Source organism: Vanellus vanellus (genome assembly GCF_965231255.1).
Source record: "Vanellus vanellus genome assembly, chromosome: 19".
In the NCBI taxonomy this organism is placed as follows: Eukaryota; Metazoa; Chordata; class Aves; order Charadriiformes; family Charadriidae; genus Vanellus; species Vanellus vanellus.
Genome location: NC_138924.1, coordinates 12,016,709 through 12,028,867, shown reverse-complemented (window position 1 = coordinate 12,028,867; position 12,159 = coordinate 12,016,709). Strand labels below are relative to the sequence as shown.

The window sequence follows — 12,159 nt, the reverse complement described above, 5'->3', positions numbered from 1 at the left end:
GACAGCAAGGGAGCAAGGAGCTGTGTTCAGGGTGTGCAGTTTTACAGCCTGCGGCGGCCGTGGATGTGTGTTGCAGTCAGAACTCCGTTCCCTACATTCTGCACCATGCAGGAGCAGGGGAACACTGACATCATGATTCTTCTGACCTTTGCCCATATAAAAGGTCTGAAGATCTCGCTGTAGAGTCCTGCAGTAGCAGAGTCGCACTAGAACTGCCGCATGCAGATAGTGGTTGATAAATCAGTCACCAGATGTGGTATCAGGAAACTTTTATAGAAGTTTTTAATAAAAAAATGCAACAAAAAAATATATATAATCAGGCATTTTATGCAATGCATACATTCTTTATATCTGCAGGTACAGATAAATAACAGAAGGCAAAACCAAGTATTTTGCTTATCTTTGGCCATTAACCAATAATCACCCCCGAAGAGATATTATAGGGTTAAAGAATAGTAAACTGAGTCTGTAAATTTCTCTCATTACAGACAAAGTATCAGGCAATAATACAGTAGTCAGATTTTCAGAAATGCAAGGAACTATTTCTTTAACACTGCCCAGTACTGAAATTTAACCTGGTTTGCTGCTAGAGAACTTAAGGCCTTCTTTAGGTGACGTGCAGGCACCGTTCCTGGGTTTACATTAGATATACTCCAACCCTTACCTCGATCTACCTCCCTTCACCATACATTGCTCTAAAAAGCCCAGCTGTACCTCTTCGTGAAACAAACTAGCACGAATTCTGATCTGTGGATCAGTTTCCTGAAGCCCAACCAAGGTACATACATACAGAGTCGTTAAGCTTCCTTAAGTCAGTATTTTTTCTAAATCAGTGCCCCAGAATAACAGCTATACTTTCACTTTACAGCACAGGTGCATCTGATGGCTCTACCAAAGCAATATATACATGATACACATTAAAAATCATAAAAGCAATTTTTAAAGGTACACTGATAACATGTAGCAGCTTATGTCTATATATGTACATGTTTTCACAGTTATATTTTAGAAAATTGAGAACACCAGGAATACTTCTATTGTGTTTTCTATAAATATTAAAAATTTACCTGTCAGGCATTTTGACAAAATAGTATTTAGGTTATCACTTTAAATAGCTCTTGAAAACCTGTAGAGTTTTAAGCTTAAAGGCTGTAAAGTTTGAGGATTCTTTAAAGTGTTTAGCCAGTTTCAGCAGCTGGGCCACCTACCAGTTTGATTTTTTTTTTTTTTTTTTAAATTTTGTGAAATTCAAATCTGGTAACAAAGGAACTCCACCACTTTTGATGGGATAGGCAAGTTCTTGACTTGGCTAGTGGGCATGACTCTTCGAATCGCCATGCGACATAGATGTTGGAGACTGGAAACTTGTCTTGGTGTTGCCCAGAAGTACACGCTGCCATCCTGTGTCCTACACACACACACACACACGAAAACAAAAAAAACCCCACCAGAATTATGCCACCTGAATGATTTCAACTTAGTACCAATTCCCACATACACTGCTAGTTAGGGGGAATGCACTCTGAACTTCCCGTTGCTTAGTTCTAGCTCTTCCAGGCTCGTCTACACTAGATGCCAGTTCTTCTTTTAAGCTATAGCAGCACAGTAAGCAACTGGCTGATTACCTGTGCAACAGGCCCGAGCAGATCTTCCAAGAGCTACTGAGTATACCCTGAAACAGAGTAACTGACCTTCATTATCTAATGGTCTTTTTCCAATCCACATGTTTGTGGGTCTGTCTTTTATTTATTCTCAAAGATAAGAAATGAGTTTATCAGCTTCTTGATTTTACTGTTATTCCAGGCATGTTTAAACTAATAGCACCAAAACCAAGTCAGGAGCGTCAAGTTGCAAGTCACTGTGGAAAATCTTTAGAACACTTGGCCACTGTTTTCAACCTTTTGTTACCTTAATATTTTAGGTGGAGGAAAAAACCAAGTATATACTTGCCCTGCAGCTAGAACACTGCCATCAGTAGAAAATGTACAGCAGAGCCCATTGTTCAGAGGTGCAACTTGTACAGGGTATTCTTCATCGATTCTCCAGAATCTGACCATTCTGAAAAGGGAAAAACAAAGTAGTAAGTTATCAGAGTAGACATTTAGTGCTGCCTGATATTTTCTCTGAAGCTGCACAAGAAATTAGTCTGAAGCAGAGCTCAGAGAACTTTTATAAACGTTTTAATATGGATACAAGGTGCTTCAGATTTGGCCTGAAATGCTGAGACTTCTTCATTCCTGATATATACCTTGAACTGTACTTCTTCAACCATTTTAACCCTACCAGTTAAGAGAAAAGATTGCCTTTGACAGCAGAAAGCAATAACCTGAACTACAGATTTAGACAATCTCTCGTGTCATATATGCTAGGAAATCCCAACAATGCTTATCTTAATTAAAAAAAAAAAAAAAAAAAACACAAAACCCTCCTGAAGGTAGTTTTAATACCTTGCTGTCATCTTGAGAAAGCATTCTTCGTATTCTTAAAATATAGTTCTTCCAATTATTATTTGAGTCTTAGCAGAAGTTAAACATGAGATCACAGAATACTTTTCTTTTTACTTTAGAATCTACTACTATACAAAAGACTTACCCACATTATTAACTCCATTGACATTTTTCCACTGTTTAAACCTCTGTTTTCAGCTGTAGTCACCTACGTTATTCAGGTCATCTACACTGTACACAACTATTTCTACATTCAGAATGAACATTAACATATACCAAACAACTCATCTACTTTTAGCAAGACCATCAGAAGTCATTTCTTAGTTAAAAAAAGAAGCTGACTTAGTATTTTAAAAGTTCACGGGAAGAATTAGAGGAGTCTAACAAACCTTTCCTCATACTTACTTATCATCAGCAAGGCTTGCAATATGTAGTCCATCGTGACTAAAAGATACTGATCTGACCCATCGGTCATTTGCACCTCCAGCAAATATTGGAGTAGGAGGGGGAAACAGATGCCTGGAGATAGAAAGACACTTAGCTAACAGCATAAACTTTAAGAACTATGAAGTGTTTCCTTCAGCCAGGACTAGCAAAGCTGAGGAAGAAAAAGTGGATTGAACATTTAACTATGAAATCAGGAGTGGTGACTGAACTACTGTAATTTTTGTAGCACCGAACACTTCAGCTTTGTTGAAAATGCTTAAATTAGTACATGTTAAAATATCAGTGCTTTAAATTCTTTTTCTCAGACAGAAGAATAATCTCCACTGCTCTGCAACTTTAGGATTTCCATTAGCTGCTGCTAAGATTCTTCCCAAGTCTAATTACCAGTTAAATACATAAACCCATTAATTTTCAGTAGTCACCTTCACTATAGGAGAAAGTTTCTAGATTTGACTACTTTACTTACCCAAATTCCATAAGAATAACTCCAAGATGTGGATCCCAGACATAGACTCGAGTATCATAAGATGCAGTAGCCAGTAAAGCTCCATCAGGAGAAAACTCACAAGCTACAACATCATTGTGATGTCCTTCAAGTTTCCGTATCATGGAGTATTTATCCATGTCCCAGAGAAAAACCTGCAATTAAATAAGCTAATGTTATAGCTCTGCTCGGAGATGCAATAAAGCATTTACTTTTTTTTTTTTTAAGTATAGCTGCTAGTCTTATTTAAGATTATATTAAAATCAGGCATTATGAATTACTACAATTAAGAAATATGCTCAGTGTCATACTCAGATTAAAATCAAGGTTTTTTAAAAAATAATGAAAGCAGACATGCAAGTTCTAACTCAAGTTTGTTAAATGTTATTAACAAAATAAGCCAAAATATAAGATAAAGGCAACACAATTTAACCATGTAGCTTACTGAAATTCATGTATTACAAGACTATTTTATTAAAATATGCAGAAATAAATAGGGTTAAACTCTACAGTCCCCTCTTTTCAGTAACTACCAAAATTTTAAGAAATATACAGACAGAAAATGTAAGGTTAACATATTGTTACTCCAGTGGCATCCCTTTGAGTTTAAGATCACTTGTTTACAATTGGCTTGGATCACCAACGTCAGCCTAGGAAGAGAAACAGATACTGCAAGCAAAAAGAATTTTCACAGCCAAAAGTTATGTCTTTGGCAAAACAATAGGGAAGTCTAACCACATTATTAGAAAGAATTTATGCATTTTATATCAAGTCAACAGTAAAAAAGACATTAATATTACAATTTACCAGGCTAATTGCATATTGTATTATAAAAATTGATAAAAGATTATAATATTCTGGGATTTTACATGCAGTTGTACATTATATATAATCAAAATAACGACTGTGCAGAATTACTTAATAGGAACGATCTATGTAGTGCAGTGTAATTTTACAGTAAAGGTAAGTCTTTAGCATAAGATGTTATGTCCCTAAAAGAGCTCATTAGAGTCCTTGTTTTTTCCCCGACTCGGTTTTACTGCACAGATTAAATACTGACATCTTGGATAAGTTTATATGTTTGACCAAAGCAAACATAGCCTTAGTGCCTCACATACTTCCTAAAACTGAACCATTGTACAATCAGTTATAAACATGTTGACCAATTTCTCTAAGGAGACCCCAACATTCCATAAAACTGGAAACTAAGTTTTAGGAGTCAGTGTGTTTCACTGCTGTGAAAATTATTAAAAAAAAAAAAAAAAAAGAAAGAAAGAAAGCAGAAAGTGGACATCAACCAGCACCTGCGTACGTACAGTACACCTTGCAGTCGAATGCAAGGTTACTTCGTCCTATGGTAAAGTTCGCCCCCAGCCTGGTAGCCAGAGATGCCACTCTTTCTGCCCAGCTAACACCATTGTGCTCCTGTGAGTGGTGCCAGCTTAACCTCAATCACACCAATATTGCTGCCACCACCTGTGACAGGGAAAGCAAGAAGCTTATGGAAAACACACAGCCTAAAGATATCAATGTATACATCCACATCTGCTCTATTTAAAGAAAAAACAAAACCTCGACCTCAACTATTCTCTACCAAATCTGCACTGATAATTTAAAGTATTAAATGCATTTGAACAGTTATCCATATGAAGTGGAATTCAATGACTGAATTGTGCTTTTTACTCAGCATCACTAGGCTTCAGTAAGCTACCTACAAAGCCCCTGTAACCGGACTGAATTCCCCTTTCAGTTTTATCCTAATTCTTCAGTGCCAAGAAAAGCAGCTTATGGCGTATGTGCTCTACCTGCACTGCTTTCAGTTCTCTAGTAGGGCATTAGAATACGGATGAAAACAAAACCAGTATGCTGTTCTTCGTTCTAGATCTTTTAGACACGAGTGCCATTTGTATTGGAAAACATGCAGAAACAGTTTTGTTCAGCGGGAGATACCATGACTGGCTCAGACTTTGAAAAGTCCTTTTCATTGAGCAAGAAATAGAAAGGATAAAATCAACAGCAAAATAGTTTTATGCATTAATCTAGGTATCTTTTAATACCGGAAGCTTTAGTCTTCTTTGGTTTTATACTACGAACACGTGCAGATGTGTAGAACTGTTTCTCAAAGAATGCTTACAGTTTCTTCAACTAAAAGCAGTGCAAGCTCAATTCATAAATCAGTGTCTCAATGCACCATTTGCTAGTTTTATTTCATGCACTTTTACATCATCATAAAACATTAGAAGTTCATGACACCGAGCACAAGCTTAATGTTACTTAGATTTAAAATGATTATGCACACAATTCAGTAGACTTAATGAACAAGAAACTCTGACACATACTGCTTTACTAGCTCCAACAGAACAGAGAATAGAAGAGTCTGGAGAGAATGCACAACCATACACCCAGTTTTGATGTCCTCTCAACACTTTCATCATATTTCCTAAAAAGAAAGACATTGCTGTAAGAATATTACAAATTCAAATTGAAAAGCTTTTCCAAATTAGTTCTTCCTTTATAAAATTTTATACTGTTTTTCCAAACAACAGCTTGCAGAGTCATTCTACACAGGCTGTCATGCAGCCTCTAAATACTGTGTCCCTATTCAAAAAGGGTCCCTTCATGCACTCTCTTAACTTAATCCATACCAGCTTATACCTTTAGGGTACATATAGACAAAGAATTTCAAGAGAGCATACACAGCGAGTGACTCATAGAACAAAATTAATTTTTTAAGAAATGCTGGCCTGAGTTTATAGCAATAAAAGAAGAGAGTACATGCATATTTCTCCTATGTGTTACAGCAGATAAACTTAAAATGCATACCGTCATCTTTCAGGTCCCACACTCTCAGTGTTTTGTCTCTGGATGCTGACACTAAAATCAGACTGCCATCTGGGGCAAAAGTTAAATCTCTAACGACTTCAGTATGGTCCATCAGGTTAAGGAGGAGTTTTCCTGTTACATGAAAACACCACAATTTAAAATGAAGGACTCTAGTTTCATTCACATCAAATGCTTTATGGATACAAATACAAAGTCACAACACATAAAGCCAAATTTTCTTTGTAGAAATTCTCCCAGCAGCAAGAACCGTGGATATCCTTTCAGACTCATCTGTATCGAGAGGCAATTTACTGAAAAGCTTGTAAATCTACACACTAAAACCATATGCCTCAGAAGTAAGGCAAGACTTGTCTTTTGATAAGACATCTCTGTTCTAAGCTCAAATTTACAAGATAACAACAAATTACTTAATAGTCATTAGTTTCATTGTTTTAAAGATGAGACCTAGCAGCTGTGCTACCAACTAAATTGAGATTCCTTCATTTCAGATTCAATCTCTTATCTTCTGAAGAATTATTTACTTAAAAAAAAAAAAATAAAAGGTCATCATCAACACAATCCTTTCTCATACTCAAGAACAGAGAGCAACTTCATGTTTTGAAAGTATCCTTTGAAAGTATTTTAAAACTACAATCCAGTGGAACATTTTACAGTAAACAACCAATATGCACAAAGTCAATCACATACTTAACAATTTTGCAGCAACAAGGCTTCACCCTTCATCACTTGCATCTCAAAGCAAGACCTGAGTCTGTTCCTTCCTCTAGCAGCATTTGAACATTTCTAGTGGCAGGAGTTCATGTTTTTTTTAGGTTACTTAATTTGTATCCAAGGTCCAGTTCCCAATTGAAATTCTGTAAGCAATTCATTCTGTGTATTAAAAATGTTACTACTGCATAAAGTGACGATGAAGTGCCAACTCCCTCTCACATACTCTACCTGTATATACATCCCATATCTTGATGCGCCCATTGTTCAAGCCTGTTGCAAGTAGAAGCTGGTCTTGCCCAAATTTGAAACGGTGCCATTCTATATTGACACAGCGGCTCTGCTTCTCAGGCACTGAAGACCCAAAAGCAAGGCTCCAGACAATATCGCCACAGTCTATTATATGTTCACAAGGCTTATTTTTCTGACCACTGTCGCTATTCTGCCTCGTAAGTCTTGTACTGACAGAGTTTGCAACATTCTTTGTGCCATGCAACAAGCTGCAAAACAAACAGAAAACACAAGAAAACAGCATAAGGTATCTTGAAAAATAAATAGAACAAAAGGTCTTTAAGATGTGATGAAATCTGTAAGTTGCCATAACATACATTTTGGAGGCCTATAATGATGCATTTTTGTTTTCAAATTATAAAAGCAGCTTTTTCTTATAACTGTCAAAAGTTATTAACACCTGGAAACTTCTCACACAATATAATACTAATACTTTTGTACACATTTTTACCTCTGTAGAGAGCAATATATTAACTTAACCCACGGTGAAAAACAACATTTTTAAAGCATTTAGAGAAAAATGAGGTACAAAATTCCTAAGACTTTCTGCTAAATAAGCAAGAAGTTCCCTGCAATTCACTTACACATGTTAAATGCTGGGAAGAGACACTAAGGCCAGCATAGGAAAACCAATTAACCCACGACCAGAAAGAGGGGGGGGGGGGGGGGAAAGGGGGGGGGAGGGGAGAAGGCAGGATTTGCTGAGAGGAGAAATGTAGCCAGCTACAAAAATGCAGCTGCTGGTTACTTAACTTCATTAAAATGCAACCTGGAAATGAAAATAAAGTGTGTCTTTTGGAACTTAATTTGAATTCTAGTAAGAACAATAAGGAAAGAGGTTTGCCTTTAAGTACATTCATAAAAGGTAAAACCAAATAGTTCTCCGATAGGAAATTTAAAAGTCCAGATCTACCAAGTCTTTAAATTTCCTTTTCATTCTAACTTCCTCTTATTTTTAGACCATCTGAATCAATCAATAAATCACTCCTCTGTAGCCTTTGTGAGGTTGCAATACAGTTGTTTCTCTCGCTGGCCACAGAAGAAGATACAAAGCAGTAGCTGTTACTTTAAAGAATTCGTTTTTCCCAAAGACTTTAAAGTCTTTTAAAAAACCCAATATGTGCGTTTTAATCTATTCAAAGTTATCTCCTGTTTTGACATTTTAAAGGTTTTGAGGTGAATTAAAAGCCATACGGTTTTGTCTTACAAGTTATGAAGGCACTGAGACCAGGGGACCAGCTTCACTATGCGGTGTCCTTGTGACCAAGCAAAGTACGATCCATCGGGAGCAAACGCCACAGTCCAGTTTTCACGTCCACACTTCTTGTCAAAAGGAGAAGTTGGGGCTAAGAGTTCTCCTACAGTGCGCGATCGTGCTAAAAAGAAAACAAAGAGGAAATTCCATTTAAAAAAAAAAAAAAAAGATAGCATATTCTAAAAGGTTACAAGGGAACCAGGCAATAAGTTAATTATTTTGCTTTTATTTCATAGCAGTCAAAGTAATCGGGGAAGGGGTCTTTCGTCACTGCAAAACCAATCAAGAGAGGAAGCCTCAGCTGCAAAAGGGATTGAAACAGCTTAGTGTAAAACGTCCCGGCTGTCACGTAAGCAATATCACATCTTGGTATCAGAAGCAGACCTCAAATAAATTAAAAATTTACTGAAACCAGCTATTACTTCAATTATTCTAACTATAGCTCTAGAGATAGAACTACGCTCCAACTTGACCTAACACTGCAGAGTTCAGCAAATAAGATACCCAGTAATTAATTTTATATTTTCTTTTACCCTCAAAGAAAAGACGTGAGCACGCTTGCCCGCCCTCCTTTAGCAAAAAAAAAGATCAATCAATCAGCAAAACCACAGGCACCAGTCAGCAGCCCCGCGCCATGGCGGCGGCCCCTATGCCCTGCTCCCGCTCCACCGCCCCGGCCGCGGCCGCCGGCCCTGAAGGACCCGCGGGCGGGACAGCGGCACCTCCACCGCCCCGGCGGGGCCGGCGCCGAACCAGCCCCGCTCCCGGCGCCGCCGGACCCCGCCACGGACGGCGTTGCCCGCTCCCGCCCTCCCGAAGGGCCCGGCCGCCCCAGGCCCCGGCCGCGCCGGCCCCGCTCCCCCGGCCGCGCCCGCCCCTCACCGATGAGCTTCTCGTTAACACTCAGGGGAAAGCTGGCCATCTACGGGGCCGCCCTTCGGACCGGCTCGGGACCTGCAACGGAGCGAGAGCGACCGCCGCTCGCCGGAGACGCAGGGACTGGGACAAAATGGCGGCGGCGGCGCGGGGTGTAGCGCGGGGCGGGCGGGGGACGCGCCCGCCCTCCCTCGCTCCTCCCGCCGGCTGGCGGGGCCTCGGGCCGGAGGGGGGGGCGGCGCCTGCCCGGGGAGTCCCTCGTCGCACCTTACCCTTCCTCCAGCATGCCCTGCTGCGCCGTAGACCATAATTCCATTTCTACTCTTCGGCCGTGCTGGTGGTCTCGGTTTTGCCCCTTCACTGCGTTGCAGAGTGCTGGCTCGGTGACCCCAGACCTCGGTACCCCCGGAGCCTTGGTGTCCCCCGGGCCTTGGTACCCCCAGGACTCGGTGTCCCTCGGGGCCTTGGTATCCCCCGGGCCTCGGTACCCCTGGGGCCTCGGTGTCCCCCGGGCCTCGGTACCCCCAGGACTCAGTGTCCCTCGGGGCCTTGGTGTCCCCTGGGCCTCGGTACCCCCGGGGCCTCGGTACCCCTGGGGCCTAAGGACCCTCGGTGTCCCCGGGGCCTCAGGACGCTCGGTGCATCAGTGCCCCCGGGCCTTGTCCTTCCTGCCTGCTCTGGCCGGGCACCTCTTGGCTTGCCCCATCGCTGCAGCTCTCCCGGCCCTGTGGAGCTTGGCCCCATCCGCCCCGCAAAACGCAGCATTGTGTTCCCTGGAGATGGTCAAAGCACACGGTTTGAGAGGAATACAGCCTTTGCTGCAAAACAGCCTCTGGGACATATTAAAATACACCCTGTTCCTTTTGCGTCTGGGGGGAAAAACGGTTCTCGGCAACGCGGTAGCAAGACTTGGGCTGCAGTGCCGTCCTGGCGGGGTCTGCAGTTACAGCCCGTTTCAGCGACATCTTCCAATCCCAGCTATGCCAAAAGCTGAGTCATGTTTTAACTATACTAAGGGATTAAATCTGTAGTAACCTGTCTACCTCAAAACATGAGGGTTCACAGTGCAGAGAAGAACCATAGTGACCCCCTCAATATTGCAATTAAAAGACTTTTTATATCCACTGTTGTGGGGATGTGAGGTTGTGTTGATAAACTGCCGAGTCCTCAAATGGGATAAGAAATGTTCTTTGCATTGCTTAAAGGCCCACCCAGCAGCAGTTAACGTTCCTGCCCCAGTGAGGTAGATAGAGATTGTCTCCAGTATCTTTTAAGACAGGTTGTGACATCCTTGATGTCTGTTTGACCGTGGAACTACGAGGCAACACGTAAACCAAAAAATATGCAAAAGCCGATGCGACTGTGTTGTGGAATGTGTGTAGGACAGTGATGTGTGCACTTGATTTCATCTTCCCTAACTGGGGGCTGGAAAACCCTTGGGAGTTTCCTACTCTTTGATGTTTCTTTCTAAACGTGTACAGTTCAGCATCCAAATCCAGCAAGATCTGGTTTATGATAAAATTTTGAATTTACAGTTAAAATTAATGGAGTTGTCCATAAACAACTTTGAGAGAGACCCTGAGGCCACCTCATTCCCTGCGTGATTTTCCATCCACGTCTGTGTATTGCCCTATAACCTTCTCTTCCTTTTCCTCTTTCTTTCTCCTTTTGCATTTTGCATTACCTAGGTTCTCCCCCTCTTCTAGGCTTCCTTGCTCTCTCTTTGGACTTCAGAAAAGCACATAGCAGGATAATTAACTATGATTGCATTCCAAAGTAGCGACCTGGCTGGTTGATGCACTGAAATGGCTGTATGGATGAGCTATTCCGCTGTAGCAACATCCAGAAATTACCCCTATGTAAGCAAGGCCAGCAAAGCATTTTTTGAGATCATGTAGTGAGACAATGTCAAAGAAAGGAGCAGGAAGAATTTTTGAACATTTTTGATGGTCCAAACACTAGCGTGGATTAACACTGGTTTGTATAAACTCTCTTAGCACATCATAGCACTAATTTGACACGGTACTTTTTAGCAGCATAATCCTGTTCCTGTTCTATCAGTCTTCTGCTGCCTGCAGATGGAAAAGCCCTGAGCAGCTATCTTCACCCAGTCCCTCACCCCCTTTTTATAACAAGGCAGATTTGTAGCCAGTGAATATTGTGAATTCCTGGTTTGGAGTTACTCATAAGCTGTGAATGTTTGAACCAGGCCGCCTCACAGCTGAGATGACTCACTTTGAAAGATTTCTCGAGGGTCTGAGCCTCACGTACAGCCAGAATAAGGCTGGGTTCTGTTTGCTTACCTTGGGGGGCTGTTACAGCCAGGGAAAGATAGCAGTTGAGTTATGCAGCTTTGTAGGAGTGTCACCATGTCGCTGACTTCTTTGCTAGTTTTTTGTTTGTTTTTTTTTTAAGAAGCAAAGCATTTGGCAATTTATTATTTCTTTAAGTCTCTGTATTTCTGCAAGTACTGCTCCAACAGTTGTTTCTTCCTCAGTGTGCTTTCCGCTTATTAATGTAATAGATTTGAGGGCCAGAAGAGATGATTAGCTCATTTAGTCTGGTCTTTGTATAACAGGGGAATATAATTTAATCTAATTTAATGCCCCTTCAAACAGTGAGGATTTCTAGCAGTTATCCTGTTGTTCAGCCTTTACAACACTGGAGTCCAAATGCCAGTCTTTGAACTTCCCAGTCCACGTTTTGTGTGTTGTGGACACCAAGGAAAATTATGATATGTAAATTCCCAGGTTTTTGCAAGCTTATTAGAAATTGTTTGGTGTCACAGGCTGTCCTGGAGACATTAC

General features: G+C 40.9%; 1 protein-coding gene across 1 annotated transcript; it reads right to left on the bottom strand.

Moving 5' to 3' along the window:
• Positions 1-265: 265 nt before the first annotated feature.
• WSB1 (WD repeat and SOCS box containing 1) lies at positions 266-9,466 on the bottom strand. Its single transcript, XM_082493022.1, has 9 exons — positions 9,359-9,466; positions 8,429-8,597; positions 7,162-7,430; positions 6,202-6,333; positions 5,718-5,818; positions 3,361-3,533; positions 2,853-2,966; positions 1,951-2,058; positions 266-1,408 (listed from the first exon to the last, which is right to left on the bottom strand). Exons 1-9 carry the CDS (start codon positions 9,396-9,398, stop codon positions 1,249-1,251), a joined length of 1,266 nt encoding a protein of 421 aa, XP_082349148.1. The 5' UTR covers positions 9,399-9,466; the 3' UTR covers positions 266-1,248.
• Between the last annotated feature and the right edge of the window lie 2,693 nt (positions 9,467-12,159).

Excerpts from the sequence above, each read along its gene's own strand:
- WSB1 (XM_082493022.1), bottom strand. The coding sequence starts at position 9,398 with ATGGCCAGCTTTCCCCTGAGTGTTAACGAGAAGCTCATCG. Across the intron at positions 2,059-2,852 it reads GCAAGCCTTGCTGATGATAA|AATGGTCAGATTCTGGAGAA; the intron begins GTAAGTATGAGG and ends TTCCCTTTTCAG. Across the intron at positions 1,409-1,950 it reads GGCAGTGTTCTAGCTGCAGG|GACACAGGATGGCAGCGTGT; the intron begins GCAAGTATATAC and ends GTGTGTGTGTAG.